Genomic DNA, 24,990 nt, shown 5'->3' on the forward strand with positions numbered 1-24,990 from the left:
CAGCCCTGCTGCCCCTCACTTATTGTATTTCCAGTTAATCTGCCCCTGCGCCTGAATTTTACCAACTACAACTTGGCAGGAAGCACAACGGTTCACCTGCATCGTGAACTCAGCAAGTTGGTCAAAATGTAGGTAACCAGAATTTACATTTTTAAGTTGCAGTGACACTTTTTCCTACCTAGAGACAAAATCAGTGAGGGCAGTGAAAAAAGAATAGAATGTGGTCATTTCAAACTTCCTGATAATTTCATTTCCTAGCAAAGTAAGAGCCTATGAGTCACACACAGCTTTTCCAGGACACAAAAATGATTTGGGGTATAGAGACCATGGCTTCCCAAAAGTCACTGCAAATCCTGAAGAACTTGGCACAGTGCCCATGCATGATGGTTACTCAAGCAGCGTGCTGTGAGGTTCATTCTGGCAGGAATTGGTCTGAGCTATTTTGCTGACATAAAAATGTACCCCACGACACCAACCTCGGCTCATGGAATGAAACCTACTGATTAACAATGTTGCTCTGTAACCATGGGTCCAGGCAGCTCTGGAGAGCTCTGTGCCAGCTTCTCAGCATTATTTACCGGTAAATGTGGGAATGCTGATTTACACCGGCTCCTGTGAGACCCTCCAGAGGGCTCTGCCACAGGCCCATCACGGAATAAGAAACTCCAGCCAAGGATCTGTTTTGGGTTTCCTGCTTCTGAGGGGCTTTGTGAACATGCCAGTGAGTCCTGACTCAAGAGAGAAAGCCCGTCTAGGACGCTGTGAGAAAGGAGAGAGATCCTTTTCGCCTGGGATTCACACACTCATTGTAATGCTAGACATTCTTCTCCTGCAACATACAATATTTGGGTCCTACAAGTCTGCTTTAGCAACTGAACCTCACTGGCATAGTTAGTAAAAGAACTATTTGGTGGGACTCCTGGCTGGCTCAGTCAGTACAGCATGCAACTCTTGATCTTGGGGTTGTGAGTTTGAGACCCACGATGGGCATAGAGTTCACTTTAAAAAAAAAAAAAAAAGGAACTATTTGGCCGTAGTCCTCAGCTCTTAAGACACTGGGCAATGTTGGGACACCTGGATGGCTCAGTCGGTTAAGCATCTGCCTTCGGCTCAGGTCATGATCCCAGCACCCTGGGATCGAGCCCCACATCAGGCTCCCTGCTCAGTTGGGGAGTCTGCTTCTCCTTCTTCCTCTGCCCACCCCCCCCCCATTCATGCTCTCTCTTGCTCGCTTGCTCTCTGTCTCAAATAAATAAATAAAATCTTAAATAATAAAAAAAAAAAGACAGTGGGCAATGTCTAGCAACCTGAGCATCCAGGATTTTCCAATACTCTCATCAGTGAAGTACCTTCATCTCCTCCGAGGAACCCTTCAGGCTCAAGCCTCAGGCATCTGCGGGGGGAGTCACATGTTTGATGCCTGAAATCTGAGACAGATGAGGACTTTCTGTGAACCACATCCTTGAAGCCCAGTGTGCAAGGACTATGTTGCAATCAGCAGCATCAACAACGTTTTCAGAACACAGTGCGGAAGGAGGAACTGAAAAGTCAGAAAAACTGTTACTTCCTACACTCTAGATACAGGGCCAGGCTGTGGCCAGCCCAGTTCCTTGCCCACCTGCGGACGACACAACCCAAGAAAGGCGCCGGAGAGTGACATGCTGCCATGATCCCTAGGCTACTGCCACTCCTCTGTCTCAGTAAGTGTCCAGGGGCAACACGTTGGGACCACAGAGAACAGAGCTGGTAAGAGGTCTGGACTGGGGTTGGGGAGAGAAAATATAACATCGACTTTGGTTTATCGACAGCATACTATATACCAGAAATCTCCCTGAGGGCAATGCATAGGTTACCTCTAAACCAATGCTTTAGAAATTTCAATTACTCTCATTCCAAGTTCATGATTTCTGCTGAACGCCTTTGCCACCTGTACTTTTTTTTTTTTAAGATTTTATTTACTTATTTGACAGAGATAGACAGCCAGCAAGAGAGGGAACACAAGCCGGGGGAATAGGAGAGGAAGAAGCAGGCTCTTAGCGGAGGAGCCTGATGTGGGGCTCGATCCCATAACACCAGGATCATGCCCTGAGCCAAAGGCAGACGCTTAACGACTGCACCACCCAGGCGCCCCTGCCACCTGTACTTTATAGGCTTCACGCGTTTTGTTTTTAATACAGACTCAGCTTAAAGAAAAGCGCTTACAATACAAACTCTCCATACTATGAATAAAAATCCAGGTCAAATACAAGAATGATAAAGAAAGTGCAGCGATAAGGAAACAATGTTAGGATGTTATAACTATACCCTGGTCCTCGTCAAGCTTCTGAGCCTGAGACCTGCTAGTTCTTTGCTGTAAAGACAGTTAGCCACAGGACGCCTGGGTGGCTTACTTGGTTGAGCGTCTGCCTTCGGCTCAGGTCACGATCCCAGGGTCCTGGGATAGAGCTCCACATGGGCTCCTCACTCAGTGGGGAGCCTGCTTCTCCCTCTGCCTGCTGCTCCCCCTGCTTATGCTCTAACAAATTAATAAATATTATCTTTAAAAAAATAAAATAGAGGCAATTAGCCACAATCCATATGTATCAGAGGCTAGCTTCAAGGGGGCTTTCTTGGTGACATAACCAGAGGCTCTACAGGAGTGCTTACTGCATGTGATCACGTAGCACTTTTTTTTAAAGATTTATTTATTTGAGAGAGAGACAGACCCCTCATGGATATGCGCAAGAGTGGAGGGGAGAGGGGGAGGAGCTTTCAAGCCAACTCCACCCTGAGCACAGAGCCCTATGTGGGGCTCGATCCCACAACACTGCGATCACAACCTGAGCCGAAACCAAGAACCCGAGGCTTAACTGTGCCACCCAGGCGCCCCCATGTAGTGCTCTGATCGTCCTTCCTTCCACCTAAAATCATCACACATAAGATGGGGTGTATTCCACATTTGGGAACTACCACTCTGATCCACCCCTTCAAAAAAAAAAGAAAGAAAGAAACCCCGCAAGAAAGAATGGGGTCCACTTTTATAGATGAGGAATTGAATTTGAGTCTGCAAAGGGAAGAGGTTTGCCTCGGATTACACAGGTTTACCCCCTGTGCCAGTCTCACGGGGAGCCAAATCTCAACCCAGAACTGCTGAGCTCCAAAAACATCTCCACTCAGCCACAGTGTTAAATCAAGAGGGACACCTACACGGGGTCCATGGTATGGAGCCTTCTAGGCGTGTTTGAAAGGACTCGGGTTGGAAAAAGCCTGAGGAGGTAGACAGGAGTGGTTCAGAATGTCCCCAGTTACGGTGCAGAATTGTACCTCAGAATGAACTGGTTTCCAGAAACCAGCAAAGCTCGATATCCACAAAACGTCAGGGGAGGAGGTCTCGCCTCCGCGAGGCCCTCTGCACCCGGCTTCTTGCTAACGCCACTGTACTCTGATCCAGAGACTTCAGGCTCCTCCCCAGAGCGCCCCTAACGTCAGAGGCTCGCCTTGGGAAAACACGCCTGAGCGTGCTGACAGAGAACGCGGGGACTCGTGAACACCGCGTAGTTCTGAGGACTCTGCTCCTGCACACAGTCCTTGCGGGGCCTTGGGGAACGCATGTCCCTAGTTCCAAGTTCCCTCATCTTTCAGAGTTACTTTCACAGTCAGGTTCAAGCACGCATGACCGTCCATGCTCAAAAACATGATCTTTTCCTGTTTGCTATTACTTGCAACATCCAACCTCCTCTAGCTGAGTTAGGCACGACTCCACTAGCACCCCTTCCAGAGAGTTCCCTGGACACGCGCATGAGATTTTCACTCCTTTCATGGCTGAGTACTATTCTGCTTATGTAGGGATCACGTTTTGTTTATCTGTGCACCTGTGGGTGGTCCCCTGGCTTGTTTCCACCTTTCGAAGGTTCCTGATCTTCCTCACGTCAGTGAGATTAACCTTCTCTTTGTAAAGATTTTATTTATTTGTGCGTGAGAGGGAGAGCACAAGCAAGGGGAGCAGCAGGCAGAGGGAGAAGCAGGCTCCCCACTGAGCAGAGAGCTGGATGCAGGACTCAATCCCAGGACACTGGGATCATGACCTGAGCGAAGACAGACGCTTCACCGACTGAGCCACCCAGGCGTCCCAGATTAACCTTCTCTTCTCCGTGTTTGTCTTTGAGAGATAGTGAGTCTCTCCTAGTGGACTTCCTGTTCTCCCCTAAGCAACGAGGCCTCCGAGCAGTGTCCTGATGAAGACCGAGATGAGATCACAGGAGATGTGCTGGGGCCTGGGAGCAGATGCTAAGTCCCTTGTGACCTGAGGGTGTGTCCCACTGCTATCTACCAAGCCCTCAACCCGCCTCATGCTACCAGAGCACAGGCCACTGAAGGGATTAGACCCGCGTTTCTAAAAGATTTCTTTTTTTACCCCATGTGAAATAGGTTTTGCTTCTTAGCAGTGAAACGGCGGACATTACCAGGTCTTTTTGCTAAACCTGCCTACCTACCACCACAGTTCTCTTATCCCAAGATGTCAGGCTGCCCCACAGAGCGTTCCTTACATCCCCCCCGACATCCCTCACAACACCCCCTCAAAGCCGTTCCGACCCGACTGTCTGGGGGAGTGCAGGAGAGGGCCGATGGAGGAGGGGCTTGGGATTGCAAAAGCTCCAAATTTTCATAGGCCCCAGAATGCCCCGTGAGCCAAGAGAGCGCCCACGAGGACTTCTTAGCCCTAATCCCAATCCCCTCGTCAGGTGTTCCATGCCATCGAGAATTTATTCGCAGACTCCCACCTTCTCTGGGCATCTCACACAGCCCAGAGACTTTCTGAGTCCCTGAGAATTTACAGGCTCTCACAGGGAAGTCCTTGAGCTCTCGCCCTTCACTTTGCTCCTCACCACGACACAAGACTGCTACTCATGGACGGTCTGTCACCGGTTATGCAGAGAGAAGTGACTCCTACTGCCCACTCAGCGTGGTCAGTCAGCAGGGGACAGGCTCTGTGCTGTGGGTTCCTCTTCCTCTTTGTCAAGCACGGCAGGATGAACAAAGATCTGGGCTCCCAGGGCTTCAGTGCTCACAGACCAGGCTCCGTCCAGACTCCAGACCATGCTGCTTCCCAGGCACGGGCACTTCTAATGCACTCAGGTGTCCACGGACATGTGCTCTGCCCACATTTCTCCTTCTTCCGTTCTCTCTGGATTCACTGACTGTGAGAGTTTTCCTTTCAATAACTTCAACACATCCATTATGCTCCGTTTTATTGTGGTAAAATACATGTAAATAACACTTATCCTCTTAATTCCAAGTATCTGGTTCAGTGGGATTTCAATGCATTCACAATGATGTGCAGCCTTCGCCCACGCTTCCTCATCTTCCCCAACATGAACGCTGTACTCGTTAATCAGTAAGCGTTTTTCCTCTCTTTCTCCCCAGCCTCCTGATAACCTCTATGTTCTGCCTGCATGAATTTGCCTATTCTAGGTACTTCGTGTAAGTGGAATCATATAGTATTTGTCCTTCTGCCTTTGGCTAATTTCACACAGAATAATGTTTTCCAAGTCCACTCATGCTGTAGCATGTATCAGAATTCCATTCCTCTTTATGGCAGAATAGTACTGCCCTGTCTACACAGACCACCTACCTGGTCTCTATCCATGTATCCTCTGGGAGACACGTGGGTCTTTCCACTTTTTGGCTATTTATCACTTTTCTTTCTCAAAACCGTGGAGTATAATATTTTTGACTGGCCCATGCAATCTTAGCACAAAGGCCTGGTAACTCCCCCCCCCCTTCACTACTAAGACACAAAACTGTTTCATTCACAGAGGCCAAAAAAAAAAAAAAAAAGAGTAAATTTCTTAGAAACATAGGTCCAACCAGTATCTGTGGAGTTAGAGAAATCTCTCTCTTCCAATAAATTCTATAAACAGGCTTGATGTTATTTTTAAAGAGATCTTAGAACTCAGGCGAAACTGATTCTACCGCAGCTGGGCATTAATGGCAGGACGTCTGTGATGGCCAGAGATGCACATATCCACTCTCACTTGCAAGTTGCTTTCTATGCCACCAGATTTCAAATACGTATGCTGCAGCCTTGAGAAATGTTTTTCTCGGTTTGGTGACTCAGCTGAATACTTGTATCACCCAGGAGATTTCGAAAGTTTGGTGCCTGAGCCCCATTCCAAGTGATTCTGATTCAAGGCTTTTGTGGTTTGGGCTGTGCCCAGGGCTCCTGAACCACCGCCGCCCCCCAGGGGAGCACAATGTGTAACCAAGGCTAAGGACAACCAGGCTGGAGTACCCTACAGAAGCACCTGTGTGGGGGACAGGGGAGGTGGGGATGTCTTCCCCTTTCTGGGACATCCACATGGATTCCCTGAGGCTAGTTTCAGAGGACCAAGCAGTAACCTCTGTCCTGCTTGGAGTATCAAAAGAGGAAAAAAGATCATGGCAAAGATGGGCTCAGAAAGTCATCAGATGAAAGGCTGAGGTTGACTTAATAGCCTTGTCCAGGGACAGAGCTCACTCCATCTCTGAGCAAACCCTCACTCACAAGTGGACACGGGTGACCTGGTGAGGTCTGGAAATGGAGCTGGCATGGCGGGAGGAGGGTGGGGAAGTTAGGGTGACGTTGCATCTTTTCACATCCTTGTAAAAGCTGAGCTGTGCTTACACGGGCATCTCGTCAGCTGGTCCGTGTGCATTTGTTGAGGTCCTACTATGGTCCAGGACCTGCACAGACAATGGGGATGCGGAGGTGAAGAACACAGTCTCCACCTTGCAGCTGCTCACAGATAGTGACATCCAGTGTCTCCCATGGCATGAGGTCCATAAGCTTCTATGAGCTCTCTCAGTTAAAAACAAATGTATCTTAGTTCATGTCACTCAAAGCACCAAGCAGCCTTCAGCAAGGGGGTTCCTCCGGCACAGGCGAGGCTGTCAGCAGATCCTAGGGTCCACTCAGGGTCTCAAACAACTTCAGACCTGGCCTAGGGTTACATTCAAGTCCTGTGCTCCCACATCGTTCTCAAGATTCCTGCCTTCTATACCCCAGGGTGAGGTGGGGGGTCCACAAACTGTAATACCAGCTTGACAGAAACACCAGACTGAGTGGTTCAGGACAGAAGCTGAGAACAGAGGGGCTTGTGGACATCTGTAGAACCAGGACAGATCCTGGGGCTGTGGGAGGAGTGAGCCGCACAGGAGACCTTCTGGGAGACACAGGGCAGCAGCTGAGAGCAGAGCTGCACTGAGTCCAGTGTGGGGAGACAAGAAGCCCCAGAGTACTGACCTCCAGGGTCCGAGCTCAGAGGCAGCCCCCAGGGAGACCCCTGGGGACGTGTCTCCAGGTGGTCGCTCATGTCTCATGGACGGTTCTCTTGCAGGGCTGTGTGCTGGCCAAGGAAGCAGGACGGCTGATGGTGAGTTCCTTCGGTCAGACCCTCCCTCTCCTTCACTCCAAACTCCCCGTATCCCTTCTCTTTCCTTCAGGGGGTTTCCTGAGAGCAGACAGGCCACCAAATCCCATCCTGAACTCTACTTCCTTCCAGACTCCCTTCCCAAGCCCTCCCTCAGAGCCTGGCCCAGCTCGGTGATGCCTCCCAAGAGTAATGTGACGCTGCAGTGCCAGACTTCTACCAAGAATGTCAACTTTGTTCTCAGAAAGGGAAGCACTTTTGTGGAGTCCGTGCCATCACAGGCATCCACAGTGGGCCTGGCTGAATTCCGTCTCACTGACCTAAAAAGCTTCAACGCTGGACAGTACACCTGTGAGTACTACAGACGAGAGCGCCCGCACATAACTTCACAGCCCAGTGACATCCTCCTACTGCTGGTGACAGGTGAGGAGGGTGCCTCGGAGTGACACAGGGTCTTGCAGGGACAGGTGTGGGTGAGGAATCCGCGGGAGGGAGGGGGCAAGGGGAGATGGAGAAACCCAGAACAGAATGACCTGGCTCAGGTTCAGCCAGGGTTTGTAGGGAAAGTCTCCTTCCTGCAGTCAGAGTGGGAAGACAGTGAGACCAGGGAGCTGTTGTTTCCCCTACTTGGCGGGAAGCCCTGCCGGGAGAACAAGGTGGGTGGGGGACCCCGGGCTTCTCCCCGTGACCTTGGGGCCCTCCTTCTCTTCCAGGAGATTTCCCTAAACCTTCCCTCCAAGCCCACCGAAGGGGTGAGGCAACTGCAGGAGACACCGTGACCCTGCAGTGCCAGAGGCCAGACAATAATTTGGCACCTGTAATGTTCGCTCTACTGAAGGCGGGAGCAGCGGGGCCCATACAGGTCCAGACTCCAGCAGGGAAGGAGACAGACTTCTCCCTCCGGACTGTGACAGTCGGTGACACCGGGAACTACAGCTGTGTGTACTTCCTGATGAAGGCTCCTTTCTGGGCCTCGCACCCGAGTGATCGTCTCGCGGTCCGGGTGACAGGTGAGGCTTGCATGATTCTTAGGACATTTAAAATTTAATTAGTGTCTTGATAAGCTTGTTTTTATTTTGGCTACTTTATTGCTTTCTCCAGTTTTTTGACCTATAACTGACTTGTAACACTGTATTAGTTTAAGGTGTGCATGTTTGTTTTTGAACTGAAGAGCATTTCTTCTGTTACTTTCTGATCCCTGTCTCTCCTTCACTTTCCCGATCATCTCCTTTTTAAATCTCTCCTTCCCGTTTCTAGTGTTTGGCCTTTGTTGCTTCGCATTCTTGGAGAATTTCTCAGGTTGTCCTTCCAAACGTGCATCCCGCCACCACCAGCGCCCCTCCTGGGCATCCCTGAGAGCGGCGGGTCCTCCTGCTGACGGCACCTTCACGCGGTCCCGTTCTCACTCTCAGGACACGCTGCTCCCCCAGCCGCCTGCTTCTGTGGCGCAGATCCAGTTATCTTCTAAACTGATCTGTGTTTGGCGGAACGTTGCTTCACTGGGTGCTACACCCCGCTTCCTCAGTGTTGCAAAGGTCTGCGTGTGCGCTGTGGTCAGCGAACGTTCTTAGTTGGGAAGCAAGGTCCGGGCGGGCAGTGCCGAGAGGTGTGGAGGGCATCCTGGGCTTGGTGGGGTCATCACGGTCTGTCCCCACGGACTCTGTCTCCAGGGAACCTTGTCGCTGATGGGTTCGGACACGAACTCTGCACTCACGGCACGGGCGAGCGGGAAGATTCAAACGCAGGTTCTCTAGGAACCAGGGCCAGTGGCGAGCCCTAGCTCTTCTTGGGTGAAGCTGAAATGAAATGCACGTGGTCCCCAGGCTCGGCTACTAAGCCTGAATTTTCTTGGGCTCACTGGCGGCACTAAGTCTTCGCTATGAGGAGGGGAACAGACGCAGTCACTGAATGACTTGTATTCTCTGTGCAGCAACTTTGGGTTTGGGGATTGCCCCTAAGCCCGATTCCTACCACAAGGAGGGAGAAGGGGAAAGGGCAGTGCGGGAGGGTGGAAATGAGATGAAGAGCAAAGAAATGAAGGAAGAGAGGTAAGACGAGAGAATTCAAAGGAAAGAAGACAAAGGGAGACCCACTACAACTCTCAGGAAACCCCACGTTGTATTCAGTGATTACAACGTCAGTGACGGTCCAGCTGACCACTGGCCAGGAAGCACAAGCAGGTGCAGGAGAGCCACAGTGGGCAGATCCACGGGAGAAGGAGGGGTGCTCCTTCCCGCCTGGTGCTCATCCTCTTCTCTCTCCCAGCAACCCCAGGTGCCATGTCGGAGGATTACACCACGGGCAACCTCGTCCGGCTGGGTCTGGCTGTCATCACTGTGGTGATTATGGGGGCTCTTGTGGTGGAAGCCTGGTGCAGCCAGAAGGAGTCTCCACGTGGATGTGCATAAAACAGCCGAAGGCCTCTCTTGTTCATGGGCAGGCGTAGTGACACAAGGTTCTCTCAACCCCAAACTCTACCACAGGACTTCTTGTGTTTCTCGACATGGGCACAAACGGCATTTTTGGTGGGATATTTCACCATATGGGACTGTCCTGTTCATTGTGGGAACATTTAGCACCGTTTCTCTTACCCATTAAAGAGCAGTTGAAGCCCCAATCATTTTGGAAGAAGATAGCAAGCATTATTGTACTTTTGCCAACACCCCTGGATGTGGAGGAAGGGAGTGGGGTGGGTCCCCTGGTGGAGAGCCTGTGTTTGGAGGCCAAGGACATAGTATTCTTCCTCTCCCTTCTTCTCCTTACCTTAGGTCTGTACTACCCTTACCCTTGGCTGCCCAGGGAAGGATGAGTGTCGGTGGAGAGCCCTGCTGATTCTTTTTTTTTTTTTTTAAGATTTTATTTATTTATTCGACAGAGATAAAGACAGCCAGCAAGAGAGGGAACACAAGCAGGGGGAGTGGGAGAGGAAGAAGCAGGCTCATAGCGGAAGAGCCTGATGTGGGGCTCGATCCCATAACACCAGGATCACGCCCTGAGCCGAAGGCAGGCGCCCAACCACTGTGCCACCCAGGCGCCCCCCCCTGCTGATTCTTAACAGTCCCGTGGAACCTGCATTCTTAGCTCTATGAAGAACCACTCGAGGACAAAAGATGGCTTCCCTCCCGCTGTAGCTTCACCTGGGGCAGAGGACAAGCTGGAGCATAAAGACACTGTCACCTAATAAATGTGAATGACTTGAAAAAATACTTAAAGCTTCAGAGTCTGGCTGGGTAACCTGTGTAGTCACTTCCGTAGGAACCGTTATTCCACTGAAAAGCGGGGAAAACACTGCTTTCTGCATATTATTGACTTCTCTCCATTGTCTATTTTGTGCTTCTGGACCAGCAATTAGTCAAGCATTTAAAGTTCCATTTTATCACACACATCTTTTAAATTTTATTTCACATAGTCCCAACATTTTACCTAATTTGGGGAGACCTCCTCTCCGTTCCATAGCATCAAGTGCTCCCGAGGTGCACCCAGTGTGTCCTCATCTTCTGGTGCAGGTGTAAAAGGTGATCCTCAGTATTTTAATTTTCAAGATCTGTTGTTGCTTGTTAATAACCTTGTTCTTTTTCACAAATACTCACTCTTATTTTAGAACTGTTTTCTCCTCTCCAATAACCCAGGAAATACACTTATAAAAACCCAGGTCTGATCGCAGTAAAGACGATTCTTGCCGATGTTAATTCTTCATTTCATCTGCTTCCTTGTTAGACTGGCTTTCATCAGATGGTAGATGAGTCTTGCTTCAGGGTGCTGGAGGCAGACAGGAGCTTCTCCTGGGCTGCATATCTTGTGGCAGGCTTTCTCAGTGTGGACACTCTGGTAGGCTCAGGCTACAGGAGAATTTTTCTGTCCCTTCCACCCAATGAGTAGTAACACTCATGGTTCTTCCTGAGAACAGACCCCTTTCATCGCTATTTGGTCAAGAGTGCTTGAAATGGACAGAACTCTGGACTTAGAGCCAGCACGGGTGTGGCACAGCAAACAGATCCCAGCTGCTCGGTCTATAACCACTTCTTGCTACAGTCTCTGCCTTGGCCATGCATGGAAGAGCCTTCGTGATGTTCCCGCTCCGTAACGTGTGACTGCGCACGTCTACTTTAGACTGTTTCCTCTTCAGTCAGATACTATTTTTATTTTGAAATCATTCGATTCACAGGAAGTTGCAAACTCAGTACAGATACTTGTACCCTGCACTCAGCTTCTCCAATGGTTGCATGAAATGTCCACCACAATATCAAAACCAAAAAGCTGACCCTAGTAGAGTGTGTAGGGTTCTACATCATTTTATCACGTTTAGATTCATCTGGCCACTGGCACAATCAACATACTGAGGTAGTCTATCACCATAAAGATGTTCCTCACAGTGTCCCTTACCCAACCTCTCTCCCCAACACCATCACAACCACTGGCTTGTTCTCCATACTTAAAATTCTGTCATTTTCAGAATGTTTTATGTCACATTACCTGGTTTTCATTTCCTGAATGTGGGTGTGACACAAAAACTGTGGGTCATGCGAGAGGAAGGAAGGGAAAGGTTGGAGGAAAGAGGTCACCACCCACACGGAGCTTCCCTCCGCCCCGTGGTTGCAGAGCTGAAGAAGGGCCCTTAGAGCAGGCTGCAGGGCCAGTATGACCCTAGAACTCCTTTCCTCCTCTACTTTGGTAAGTTCCTTAGGATGGTGTGTTGGGATTCAAGATGAGGGTGGACTGACAGATTAAGAGGTATGAAGAATACAAAAGAAATAACGTCGGCTTGTTTTTAATGATTGCTTCACACGTCAGGACCCATGCTGAAGGCTATACACCCATCCACCACTCAAGTTTTCTCCAATATTCAAATATGTACACTCCACATTCATGATGGTATGCTAAGCCTACACCACCTTTACTTATTTGATAATTTACTGACAGTGAGTCAACATTTTTTCTTTAAATAATATGCTATTTATTTGAAAATGGAAACTACTTAGCACTAGTTTAATAATGCAGTGTCACCTACCTGATTAAGGAGAATATAAATATATAATACTATGGAAAGGCAGAAAATGTTAGAGCATTTTAGCCTTATGCTGTTGTCAGGTTTCTGAGCCCATGGCCAACTACTTCCTAGCTATAAAGGGTGATGAGCCAGAGATAAAGTTGTTCTAAAGTCTGCCGTAAATGGATCTTCTCTCCTTGATGTAATCAGAAGGGGTTGATTGAAACGGTAATAACTTTCTGATGCTGGGATCAAAGCTATAGGATACTGTGTCACTGTGTTGTCTGCAATCATCTCCTTGAGCACCTGTGGTTCATATTCCACCTTGTGGGAACTACCACTCTGACCCTTGCAAACAGTCCTGCATGGTGGGAATTAGGCCCACAGGTTAAATGAGGACCCTGGGACCAACAGCTGAGGGTTCCTGCTCAAGGCCAGAGAATGAGCAGAACGGTCAAAATGCAAGCCCAGCTCGTCTCCCTCTAAAGTCATGACTGTTTCCCCTGTGTTATAACAGGAAATTAAGATGTATACAAGTATGGCGTCTTCAAAACAGAAATGTCCTTGGGATGACTGAACAGATGCCGAGTAGGGGAAATTCTAAAGACGTGAAAGAAGAGTAGCTCATCATGGTAAGTGAAACACCAGTCACAAAAGACCACACAGTAGACAATTCCATTCAGAATAGGGAAACCCACAGAGAAAGTAGGTTAGTCGTTGTTTAGGGCTGGAGATGGTGGTGGTGGGGAAATGCAACAAAAACTGAAGAGTAATGGGGTGTCATTTTAAAGCCATGAAAGTGTTTTAAATTTGACTGTGTGAAGTTTGCACATATCTGCAAATATAGGAAAGCCAATAAATTGTACACAGTAAATGGGCGAATTATATTCTATGTGAATTACATCTCGATAAAGTTGTTTTAAAATTTCCTGGGTATGTAACGGGGTACAGCTCAGGATGTCTGCTTGCAGGTGCCAAAAACCCTAGTTTCCTCAGACAAGGACAGTGTGTGGTTCTCGGCTTGTTTTTGGGCACCATGACTAGATCTGAGTTCTTACCACATTTCTCCGATCCCCTTGTTTTTGGGCACCATGACTAGATCTGAGTTCTTACCACGTTTCTCCGATCCCCAGACTCTAGAACAGTCTAGAGGGCTCTCTTTATGTCAGACCCCCACCTTAGGAAAATGAAAAGGATTCCATTCTTAGGCCTTCTGTGTTTCCAGGACAGGAGTGAACCCCGTGTGTGTTCTGGAGTCTGCGCTCCTGCACACGCCGGGTGACTGCATTTGAAATACATCACAAGGAACTGGGGCCTGACTTCCTTATCCATGCAGTGAGGATAATCAGGACCATCTGCAGGGCCATCCCAGTGATTAGAGGCTGTGTATGCATGGGAAGATCACTGTTACTTCCATGGGGGAATGAATCCTTCCACCATCCCTCCCTTCGCTGGCTCAGTGCTATTTCTGCTGGAAATCGCTCACGGAGAACTCTCCATCATCGGTCAGTGAAGACGGCAGGTACCTGTTTTCTTCTGTCCTTGACAGAACGTATGCCCCTGTTATCAGGCTCCCAGGCACCCACCCCTTGTGAGATAAGACTTCTGAGAATGGTCTCTCTTATCACTGTATAGGTGACGTGCACAGTTGACATGAGATCCCAGTTAGGTAAGAAGCCAGCTGGTCAAGTGTGTATCCAACCAACATGCTCCTCCAACCACGCTGGGTGAAGCCCTCGAGCCTCAGAGGGATACCCCACTCGGGAGGCAGTAGAGGGTCCCGGGTCCCCCCAGCAGTGTCTGCAGGGGTGAGGAGGGCGGCTCTTGAGGAGGCAGGAACTGAAGAGGTCTGGATGCTTCAGAACCCTGCGTGGTCCTCAGGCAGGAGATGGGAGGTCAAGGGCCCAAGTTCCAGTGGGAATCCCGTAAGACCTGCTTCACGATGCTGAGAACCTTTTTTCAACAGATATGAACTGGACTCTCACTCCTCAATCCCTCCTCCACCCTCATCCTCCACCAGCTCTGGGCAAAGAGCAGTCTGCACCTTCTCTAAGCCTTCATACTGGTGCACGGAGGCCCCATTCTCACCGCCTATCTGCTCACTTTGCTCCAAGTGTGGTGCGTGTCCTCCACCTTTACAGAGAGTTAGGGCAACAGCCGAAACGGCGCACACCCTGCCCGCCCAGCAGGGTCACTACAGCGCAGAAGGGTCTGCCTGGGGGCACCGCCTGTCTGCAGGGACGGGGCAGGAGGGACAAGGCTCCAGGCCCCGGCGCTCGGATGCACAGAGACCGGGCTCTGTCCGGCCAGGGGTCTTGCTTCTTGCCCAACGTCTCTCCTCCATGCCTCGCTTTCCTGAGTTCCAGAGTTGCCAACGTGTGTTATTTGAATGCTGGGGAGCGTCCTTAAAATCACTACTTTAAATTCTTTCTCTGGTAACTTAAGAGTTCTCTGCTTGGAGTCCGCTCCTGAAAATTACCGCGTTCCCTGACGGTGTTTGCTGGCTTTTTCCTGCTGCTTCTGGTGGCACTGCTTTGATACATCGATACCATACGGGCACGTTTGAGGGAGTGGTGGGCTCTCGCGGCCTTTCTAGTCTGGCGGTGGTGGAGCCTTTGCCCTGAAAGCAGATACAGAAGCGTCTGACATGTGGGCACGTGCAGGTCTCCCATGAGCCAGGGTATGGGTCTCTGGCACCAGCCTCGGAGGAGGGGGACACAGCAGCGGCACAGGCCCTGAGACGACAGGGCACAGCAGCAGCTGGGGCTCCTGGTGGCAAGTCCCACAGCAGTGACAGCTCCAGTCCCACGAACCCCAGTGGCTGAGACTGTGGGCCACTGGCAGCTGGGACCACTGTTGGGTGAACACTGTGAGGCTTGCTGGGATTCTCCTATCCTCCCTTCCCCCAAGGGGTGCAACCCCTCCGAGGGGTCTCCCCCCGGGTGCCCAGCTGCTCTGTACTGGGGGATGCAGGCCTGCAGGTCAAAGGCTATCCTCGCGTCTCTCCATGGCCACACCTGCTTTTTGAGCTCTCAGCATTTCTGCTGCTTTTCCGCTGCAGTCCAGAGATTTCCCAGAGCTATTTCCATCCGTTTGTAGCTGTGTTTTTTAATTGTTCTTGTTTTTGTGGGGGACCTGAGCACTGGGGCCCCCACAGCCCACCACCTTGCTTGATGTCACCATCTGTGCTGGGAGTTTCCACAGTCCCCCGGGGAGCCCAATGTGTACCCAGTGTCGGAGTATCCTACACACACAGCTGTTGTGTGGGACGGTGTTGTGTGGGATAGGGGAGAAGCACGGTCTGCTCCTGAGATCTGTTTTAGGGTGCCACACGATGAGCTCCGTCCTGCTTAGAGAAATAAGGAATGAAAATACATAATGGAAAACATGGGCTCAGAAACGTCTTAGCACTGAAGGCTGAGGCTGCCTCACTAGCTCCTTCCCACGAAGGGGCGCGCTGCAGCTTCCAGCCACACGGACCTGGGTGATGACGATGTCATCCCGGCAGCTAGAGGGAGGAATGCGGGCAGTCGTTTTAAGTTTGCATTGTTTGAACGAACTGACCGTCTACTGTGTGGAGACTTCTGGATGGTGCCAAGAATATAACGGGATGCACGGATAGCCAGCATCTCCAAAAAAGATGACCATTTAGTAGAGGACCCAGCATCAGTCAGGTTCACAAATGGAGTCAGCATCTATCTGGAAAGGCCTGTCATTCTCTGGTCCCTGAGGATTAAGATATGACTTAAGCAGCCCTACGAGTTTGCATTTCTCACCATTCTTATAAAATCTGAGCCATGCTTACACGGGCATTTCGTCAGCCAGTCAGTGTGCATTCACTGACGTCCTACTACGTGCCAGGGCCTGTGCGGACACGGGAAGCTGAGGCAGAGTCCCTGCCTCCAGCTGCTCACAGGTCATGACATCTTCTGTCTCCCGTGGTATGAGGTGGAGACTTTTATAAACTCTAAAACGTTATGACCAAGTCATTTCCGTCTTACTTCATGCCGCCCAGGGCCCCAAGCAGCCTTCATTACGGGGATACTCTTATCACAGAGGAGACTGTCTGGGGGCTCCCGGGTGCACTCAGGGTCTGGACGTCATCAGGAGTTAGGCTGGCCACACGGCCCAGCCCAGGCTCACCAATCGCTGGCCGGTCCTGCCTTCTTCCCTGGGGAATGGGGAATCCAGGAACTAGAACACGGACTTTAGCAGCAAACCCTAAGAAGAAGGGTGGTTTGGACAGAGGATGTGAACTAAAGGGCTTGTGGACATCTACGGAACCAGGACAGGTCCTGGGGCCGTGGGATGAGTGAGCCGCACAGGAGACCTTCTGGGAGACACGGGGCCGAGTCCAGTGTGGAGAAACGAGAAGCCCCAGAGGCCTGACCTCCAGGGTCTGAGCTCAGCAGCAGCCCCCGGGGAGGCCCCTTGGGATGGGGCTCCAGACGGGTGCTCACGTCACACGGACGGTTCTCTTGCAGGGCTGTGTGCTGGCCAAGGAAGCAGGGGGACCAACGGTCAGTGTTTCTTGGTAATACTCTCTTCACCTTCGTTCTGTAGCTGTGATGCTTCTTCTCCGGGTCTCGTCAAGGGGCAGAGGCTTCTCCTATCTCTTTTTTTTTTTTTTTTAAAGATTTTATTTATTTGAGGGAGAGAGCATAAGTGGGGGGCGGGGGGCAGAGGGAGAAGCAGACTCCCCACTGAACAGGAAGCCCGACATGGGGCTCGATCCCAGGACCGCAAGATCATGACCTCGGCCAAAGGCAGACGCTTATCCAAATCTGACTGAGCCACCGAGGCGCCCCACTTTTTTAAAGATATAATTGTCATATAACATCCTATTAGTTTCAGGTGCACAACATGAGTCAAAATTTGTATATAGTGGGAAATGATCACCACAATAAATGTAGTTACCACCCATACCACACAGTTAACAATTTTTTGTTGTTTTTTTCTGGTTACGAGAACTTTTAAGATCTAGTCTCTTAGCAACTTTCAAATAAGCACTACACTATTGTTAACTACAGTCCCCATGCTGCACGTTACATCCCCAGGACTAACTTTATAACCTAAGATTTGGACCTTTTGACCCCCTCCACCCGCTTCACTCTGCCAACCATCAGTCTGTTCTCTATATCTACGATTTCTTTCCTTCTTTTCTTTTTTCAGATTCCACGCATAAAGGACATCATACAGTATTTGTCTTTCCCCATCCGACTTGTCTCACTTAGTGTAATACTTCCGGATCCATCCATGTTGACACAAGGGGCAATATTTCCTTCTTCCTGTGGATAATATTCCATTATACACAGACACACACCGAATTTTCTTTATCCATTCACTCACCAGCGGACATGTGGCTGCTGTAAATGATGCTGTGGAGAACATGCGGGTGCAGCCCATTTTACGAGACGGTGTTTCCATTTCACTCGGCTATATGCACAGAAGTGGGGTCGCTGGATCGTAGGGTAGGTCTACTTTTCGTTTTCTGAGGATCCGCTGTACTGTTCTCCGCAGCGGCTGCCCCTACTTACATCCCCAGCAACAGCGCACAGGGCTCCCTGTTCTCCTCGTCCTCGCCGACACCTGTCATCTCTTGTTTTCTGGATGAGCGCCATGCTGGCAGGTGCGAGGTGACAGCTCATCGAAGGGCTCCCTGAGAACTGGCGAGCTCATCAGATCCAGCCCCACGCTCTGCTTCTTTCCAGGGACGCTCCCCAAGCCCTTCCTCAGCGCCTCGCCCAGCTTTTTGGTACCTGCCCAGAGTAATGCGACCCTGAGATATACTGGACTCCTGTCAGGAATGTAGAGTTTACTTTCAGCAAAGGAAGAATCCCGCTACCCTCGAAGTCCATGGTGTCCGTGGATCACTCTGGAAGAATGGTTGAAGTGCCCCTCGTTAACCTGAGTCAGCAAGACTCGGGGAAACATACCGGCAATTGTTGCCGAACAGAGGCCCCTGCCCGTGTTCCCCAGCCAGAGCTGCCCTTCTCATGGTTACAGGTCAGAAGGAAGTGTCCCAGAAAGTGTCTAGGTTGACCCATCCGCCCTCCCAGAGGAGAGGACATCAAGTGGTCTCCTCTCCCACACAGGGGCTTGAGGTCAGCAGGAGCAGTCTGAGGACACTGGTTTGATCGGGGATTAATGAATGGGAAATCCTAATTCCTTGACAAGACTTGGCCCACAGTTGGGCAAACGTGCGTCTGCTATCCTAGGTTCACACGTCCTGAGGAAAGACCTTTGAGGACACTGGGGACGAGGGGGACCCCGAGCTTCTCCCCATTATTGCTGACCCTCTTTCTCTTCCAGGAAGCTTACCTAAGCCTTCCTTCCTGACTCAGACGAAGCTTACGGTGACACCAGGAGAGACTGTGACTCTTCAATGCCTGCCGGAAGACAGACCGCGTGATTGCGTTTATCACGGTGGCCCTGCTGAAGCAGGAACTTCCTGAGCCTACAGACGCCTGGAGACCATCAGGCAATGTGGCTCACTAAGTCCCTCTGTTTCTGTTTGTCTGAGGAAGGCTTTACATCTTCACTTTTGGAGGATAATTTCTCAGAGTCCACAATGTTAGGTCGGTGGTTTTCCCTCTCAACACATCGATATTTCACGCCACTCTCCTCTCCCACGCGGTTTCCAGGAAGTTGGATGTCATTCTTATGGCTGTTCCTCTCTCGCTGAGGTGCTGTCTCCTCTGGCTTCCCTCGGGATTTTCCTAACCTCTGACCTTCTTGTTTGAAAAGGGTATGCACACAGGTAGTTCTTGAATTAGTTCTGATGTTTATCCTGCTTACTGTCCTCTCAGTTTCCTGGATCTGCGGTTTTGTGTCTGACATTAATTTGGAGAAAATTCTCGGTTGTTACTTCTCGTATTTCTTCTGTTTCTGTCTCTCTCTCTCTCTCTCCTGTTGATCCGATGATGCACGGGTTACGCCTCCGTCCACAGTCCCTGGACGCTCCTTTCTGCGTTCTTCCAGTCTTGCTTCTGTGTGCTTCTCCATTTCAGAGGCTTCTGCTGGTGAATCCTGAGGCACGGAGGCTCCTCTCTCAGCCGCACCCAGGCCACCACCAAACCCATCGAAAGGCATTCGTCATTTCTGCTACAGCGTCTCTGGTCTCTGGAGCTTCTTTGTGAGTCTTTCTTAGGAGCTCCACATCCCTGCTTCCATCGCCCACCTGTTCTTGCACGCTGTCTACCTGCGAGGGCCCCACCATATGAATCGCAGTGGTTTTAAGTCCCTGAGATGACCATGCCAACATTTCTACCATATCTGCATCTGGTTCTGCTGCTGCTGTGTCTCTTCAAACTGTTTTTTGGCTTTTGGTATACCCTGTCCCTGTTCTTTTTTTTTTTAAAGATTTTATTTATTTATGTGACAGAGAAACAGCCAGTGAGAGAGGGAACACAGCAGGGGAGAGGGAGAGGAAGAAGCAGGCTCCCAGCCGAGGAGCCCAATGTGGGACTCGATCCCGGAATGCCAGGATCACGCCCTGTGCCGAAGGCAGACGCTTAACGACTGCACTACCCAGGCGCCCCCCTGTCCCTGTTCTTGATGGCCGGCCATGATGTGCCGGGCAAAGCAACTGCGGGAAACTGGCCTTTAGTGACTCGGTGGGAGGGGGTGGGAGCCCTAGATGGTCCTAGGATAATGGCTCTGGCTTGCAGGGAGCCTGTGCCCTGGGCCGTGACCCTCACAGGGCTTCTCAGTCCCCCTGCTGTGGTGGGACACAGTGGCTGCAGTTGGGTGGTTCTTTCTTCCAGGTCAGTTAGGCTCTGATAAAACCCCAGGAGGTCAGGCTCAGTTAAGCAGTTTCCCCTGGCCTTAAGAACACAGCGCTCCGCTGTATTTCAAAGTGGGTTTTTCCCCCCTCCCTGCCAGAAGCAGGAGGGGATTTTTCTTGGCTCTTCACTAGTTCAACCTGGTAGAGCTCCAGGAGGTGAAACTCCCAGACCCCATGACTGAGCCCCCATGACCAGCTTCCAGGAGTTCCTAATTCTCAGACTTGTCCAAGCCAAGCATCCCCACCCGGCACCGGTTCCCTTGCAGGTTATTAGCTTGTGGGTTCTTCTTCGCAAACTGACTCTCTGGACGCACGGGCTGGCCTCTCCAGTGTGGGGGGCAGAGGGCTGCTCTGTGACCTCACTGCCATTTCAGAGCTAACAAGAGTTGTAGACTTTTCAGCCTGTCCTGCCTTTTACTCACTATTACTGTGGAGTGGTGACTTCCATGCACAACCAGAAACTGGAAGCCAAGATTTCGGTCATCCGGGGAAATCCTTGGATCAGGGACTCCATCTTGCTCAGGTTCCAGGGTCTCCGTCTTCAGAGGGCACGTGTGCAAATGCATGCTCTCTGCAGAGCTGTCGTTGTCGGTGTCAGGGTGGGAGAACCGAGGCCCTGGGAGCCGGCACGAGCCCAAAATCACATTGGGGGGGGGGGGACCCTCGAGCACAGAGTGGGAGGGGGACAGCAAATTTCTCCCCCATGTGCCCTAACCTCTGACTAGCAGCGATCTCTGCCTTCGGGGGTTTGAAGATTTCCCCTTTCCCCATTCAGTGTCCTCCTTGCATTATTTCTCCTTTGTCACGATGCATCGTGCGTGGAGTAGACCTCTCCCCTGGCCCTCACCAATGTACATTTATCTATTTTCAATTGATTAGGAATTTTAAGACACCATCGTCCTAGAGGCAACGGATATAGTGTGTTCTGCGTCCCAATGCTTCTGTTTCTGTTCTCCAATGACTCAGGACGGTAGCTCCCTGACCGGGAGGCACAAGTGGGCTCTCACTTCTGACAGGCAGAGCAGGAGAGAGGGACGGTGCTCTGTGGCCAGCGCTGAATGCCTGTCTCTTTCTATTTCCTCAGATGTGGCACCAGGAAATCATACCAAGACCAACCTCCTCCAACTGGGTCTGGCAGCTCCGTGTCTGATTATTATGGGAGCTCCTGGCTGAAGCCACAGGGAGTCTCTACATGGACCCAAGTAAACAACTGAGCACGCTTCTTTTTCATGGGCTGTCCTAGTGAGAGGGGGCATGTCAACACCCAGCCTTCCTTGCGGGGACCGCCTGTGTTTGTCAACAGTGGCATGACTGGCATTCCCGGTGAGCTATTTCTTACCACGTAGGACTGTCTGGTTCCCTGCATATTCATTCAGCATCTCCTTCATATCTCATTAAGTCTGTGAAGCCCCAGTGTAGACAGACTAACACTCCCATGCCCTCTCAACATCCCTCGATACGGAGGAGGAGAGCGGGGTGGAGTTCCCCTGATGGAGAGCCTGTGTTTGGAGGCCAGGAGAAATCCTATCTTCCTCTTCCTCCCTCCTCTGATCTCTCTCTGTCCTCCTCCACCTACAGGTCCCACAGCTGCTGAGCGGAATGCTGGGTGTTGGTGAAGCTGGACCCACTGACCCTGAACAGTTTCAGTGGAACGTGCATTCTCACCTCTGCTGAGAGCTGCTCCAGGACAAGATGATGTTTCCTCTTCTGTACGCCTCACCTGGGGCAGAGAACAGGACGGGGCATAAAGATTCATCCAGCAAATGATTACTTTACGCAATCCTGGACACTCTGCATTTTGCTACATCAGTAGGACATGCCACTTGGGTCATACCCCAAATTTCCACACTGGGATGAACCGATTTCTGGGACCATTACTCTAGTCATTTGGTGGGTCTTTTTTTCACATTTTCCTGGTAGTTAAATGATGTGGTGCATCTTCTCATGTGCTACTGACCTTTTAAAAATTTTTTTATCAAAATACAATCAACACACAATGTTATGTTAGTTTCAGGCACACAACATATTGATTGAACGATTCTCTACATTACTTGAAGATCCTCATGGTAAGCCCAGTCACCATCTGTCACTATTCAACGTTTATTTTAATTCCTGATAAAGTATCGGATTAAATATTTGCCCATTTTTGACTGGGTTGTTTGTCTTCTTAATACTGAATTGCAAGAATATATACATATTCTGGACACAAGTCAATTAACAAACATCTGCTTTACAACTATTTTTCTTACAGTTTGTGATTTGTCTTTTCATTTTTAAACCTCCCTTAAGAAGCGGAAGTTTTAAATTTTGGTTAAGTCCACCAATTATGAACTGTTTTTCTTTTATGGCTTAAGGTTTTGTGTCCTGAAGAATCTTTGCTTAATTCAAGGTCACGAAGATCTTTTTCCTATGTTTTCTTATGTAACTATTACAGTTCTAGATTCTATGTTTGGGTCTTCATCTTTTTTCTAAAAACTTTATTTTTTTAAAATTTATCTGAGAAAGAGAGAAAGTGCACGCATACACGGGAGCCAATGAGAAGCCAAGAGTAAGAACGCCTGAGTTGGATTACCCTCTTCTACGGACTGAACGTACGTGTTCCCAAAAGTTCGTGTGCGGAAACCTTAACCCCCAACGTGACGGTGTTGGCAGGCGGGGCCTCTGAGAGAGAATTAGGTCATAAGCATGCAGTCTTCACGAATGGGATTAGTCTCTTCCTACAAGAGACACAATAAAGATGATCTCTCTTCACCACGTGAGGAGACGGGGGAAAGGCAGCAGTCTGTAAACCGGGAAGAAAGTGCTCGCTAAGAATCCAAACATGTTAGCACCCTGGTCTCGGACTTGCATCCTCCAGACCTGTGGGAAATAAACTCCTGCTGGATAAGCCGCCCGGTCTCTGGTCTTCTGTTAGAGCAGCCTGAGCGGACCAAGACACCTACAGAGCCACCTGCGTGGGGGACAGGGGAGGAAAGCATGTCTTCCCTTTTCTGGAATATCCACTGGGATTTTGAGGTTTTAGGGCACCAAGCAGTGAGCCCTGTCCTGTTTGGAGTATCAGGGAATGAAAAGAGATGATGGAAAAGATCGGTTCAAAAACCTCTCAATGCCGGAGCTAAGGCTGTCACATGTATTTCTCTGCAAGAACAGGGTCTTCTCCATCTCTGAGCCAGCCCCTCTCCCCTCGAGTGGGTGTGGGTGACCACGGGGGGGCTGTGTTGGAAGTGGCTTTCACTGGGTGGGAGGAAGATGGTGAGCTGTGGTGATTTTGCATCTTCTCACATCCTTGAAAAAAACCCTGTAAGTCGCACTTACACTGGGCATCGTGTCAGCCAGTCGTTGCGCATTTGTTGAGGCCCTACTGTGTGCCAGGACCTGAGTACACAGAGAAATGCCGAGGTTGACAGCACACAGTCCCTGCTTTCTGGGAGAGTGACATGGTGTCTCCCACGGCATGAAGGACACACATTTCTATAAACTTGTTTGAGATTTTACAACCAGAGGAATGTTAGCGTCACGGTGACAGAGGCAGTCCTTTTCTCTCTCCCTTTCGAGCACAACAAATCCACGCTTGTAACTGAACAAAAGCACCTCTGCACAGCTTGGTAGGACACCAGAGATCCATCCTTGTGGGCGCAGACGGTGGGTGGCTGGGACCGGCAGGTGGCTGCAGTGGAAGAGGGGGCAGGGAAGTGAGGAGTGAAAGTCTGCAGCCTGGTTGCAGCTGGGGGCTCCCCACTCCTCAGCAACACCCCCATTTCAGAGGAGAGTCTTCGAAGACTGAACAGACAGAACTGAAGGAACCGTCTCACACAGTCTGCCCAGAAAGAGCTCCGGGACCCCCCCCCATTCGAGGACTCCCTACAACAGGGACACACCCGAAGCAGCAGTGCTAAGCACACACCTCCCGCCCTCTGAGCCACCCCACCGTTTTCCCCCAACCTGCTTCTTCACAAGCTCCCAACCTTAGCTGGGAGGCAGTGCAGGCAAGAGAAACCAAGACTTGTGCCCTAGCGCCACCTTCTGGAAAACTGGAGAAAGGCTCCATTGACCCACCTGTGAACCATTAGAATCAAAGTGAACAGAACCTTAGCCAAGTAAGAAGGTGCTTGCTACTCCAAGTGCAGGGGCAGGGATACTTCTCATCAAACACTGTGAAAAATCACGCCAGCAGAGCATCATGAAAAGCAAATGACAATTTTCCAGTAACCAACCAAACCCAAAGACACAACATTGCGGTCTGATAAAGAATTCAAAAGAGCTGGGGTAGGACGCCTGGGTGGCTCAGTCAGTTAAGCGTCCAACTCTTGATTTCAGCTCAAGCCCCACATCTGGTTAAGATTCTCCCTCCTTCTCCCTCTGCCCCTTTCCTCCCCAACCCCCTAGCCCCACTCTCGTGCTCTCTAAAAAAAAAAAAAAAAAAAAAAAAAAAAAAAAAAAAAGGCAAAAAGCTGGGGCACATGGCTGGCTCAGTGGGTAGAGTGTGCAACTCTTGATCTTGGGGTTGTGATTTCGAGCCCCATGTTGCACATGAAGCCTACTTAAAAATAAAATCTTAAAAAAAAAAAAAGAATTCAAAAGAGCTGCTCTGAAGAAATTCAGTGAGCTACAAAAAAAATCAGAAAGTCAGTACAATGATCTCAGGAATGAAATTAACAAATAGAAGGAATATTTTACCAAAGAGATTGAAATTCTAAAAAAGAGCCAATGGAAATTCTGGAGCTGAAAAACTCAATAAATGAGATGGAAAATACATTAGCAAACACTGGAAAGAGAGCAAATCACCTGGAAGAGAGAATAGGTGAGCCTGAATATAGGGATCTAGCAAT

General features: G+C 50.1%; 1 protein-coding gene and 2 long non-coding RNA genes across 10 annotated transcripts in view; 2 read left to right on the top strand and 1 right to left on the bottom strand.

Annotated features, from left to right (window-relative positions):
• The window catches only part of LOC121103475, a 33,910-nt gene that overhangs the window by 3,768 nt on the left and 5,152 nt on the right, over window positions 1-24,990 (bottom strand). The window contains exons 2-3 of one of the 3 annotated variants that reach the window (XR_005835728.1): window positions 21,827-23,828; window positions 12,141-14,995 (exon numbers count right to left, since the gene is read on the bottom strand). This is a non-coding gene — a long non-coding RNA (uncharacterized LOC121103475). Of the gene's footprint in view, window positions 1-12,140; window positions 14,996-17,841; window positions 18,135-21,826; window positions 23,829-24,990 lie in introns of those variants that run through there. The other 2 variants (XR_005835730.1, XR_005835729.1) reach the window with 2 other exon arrangements.
• LOC103672879 (T-cell-interacting, activating receptor on myeloid cells protein 1-like) lies at window positions 1,549-10,594 on the top strand. 6 transcript variants are annotated; one of them, XM_040633887.1, is made up of 6 exons: window positions 1,549-1,700; window positions 7,356-7,391; window positions 7,521-7,811; window positions 8,102-8,398; window positions 8,646-8,923; window positions 9,654-10,594. In XM_040633887.1, the coding sequence occupies exons 1-6, from the start codon at window positions 1,667-1,669 to the stop codon at window positions 9,729-9,731; spliced, it is 1,014 nt and encodes a 337-aa protein (XP_040489821.1). In that variant the 5' UTR covers window positions 1,549-1,666; the 3' UTR covers window positions 9,732-10,594. The 6 variants fall into 6 exon arrangements, 4 of the variants coding, with proteins under 4 accessions (XP_040489821.1, XP_008699800.2, XP_040489823.1 ...); XR_005835723.1 differs by lacking the exon at window positions 8,646-8,923 and having other exon boundaries at window positions 1,552-1,700; window positions 9,654-9,913; window positions 10,264-10,594; XR_005835724.1 differs by lacking the exon at window positions 8,646-8,923 and having other exon boundaries at window positions 1,552-1,700; window positions 9,654-9,913; window positions 10,242-10,260.
• On the top strand, window positions 17,753-23,050 carry LOC121103474. Its single transcript, XR_005835725.1, has 3 exons — window positions 17,753-17,846; window positions 18,688-21,484; window positions 21,740-23,050. It is a non-coding gene; the product is annotated as an uncharacterized LOC121103474 (long non-coding RNA).

The sequence above is a fragment of the Ursus maritimus genome, unplaced genomic scaffold, assembly GCF_017311325.1.
Source record: "Ursus maritimus isolate PB19 unplaced genomic scaffold, ASM1731132v1 scaffold_19, whole genome shotgun sequence".
Taxonomy (NCBI): Eukaryota; Metazoa; Chordata; class Mammalia; order Carnivora; family Ursidae; genus Ursus; species Ursus maritimus.

Coding starts and splice junctions, on each gene's coding strand:
- LOC103672879 (XM_040633887.1), top strand. CDS start 1,667: ATGATCCCTAGGCTACTGCCACTCCTCTGTCTCA. Junction 8,399..8,645: donor TCTCGCGGTCCGGGTGACAG/GTGAGGCTTGCA, acceptor TCCCGTTTCTAG/TGTTTGGCCTTTGTTGCTTC. Junction 8,924..9,653: donor GCTTCCTCAGTGTTGCAAAG/GTCTGCGTGTGC, acceptor TCTCTCTCCCAG/CAACCCCAGGTGCCATGTCG.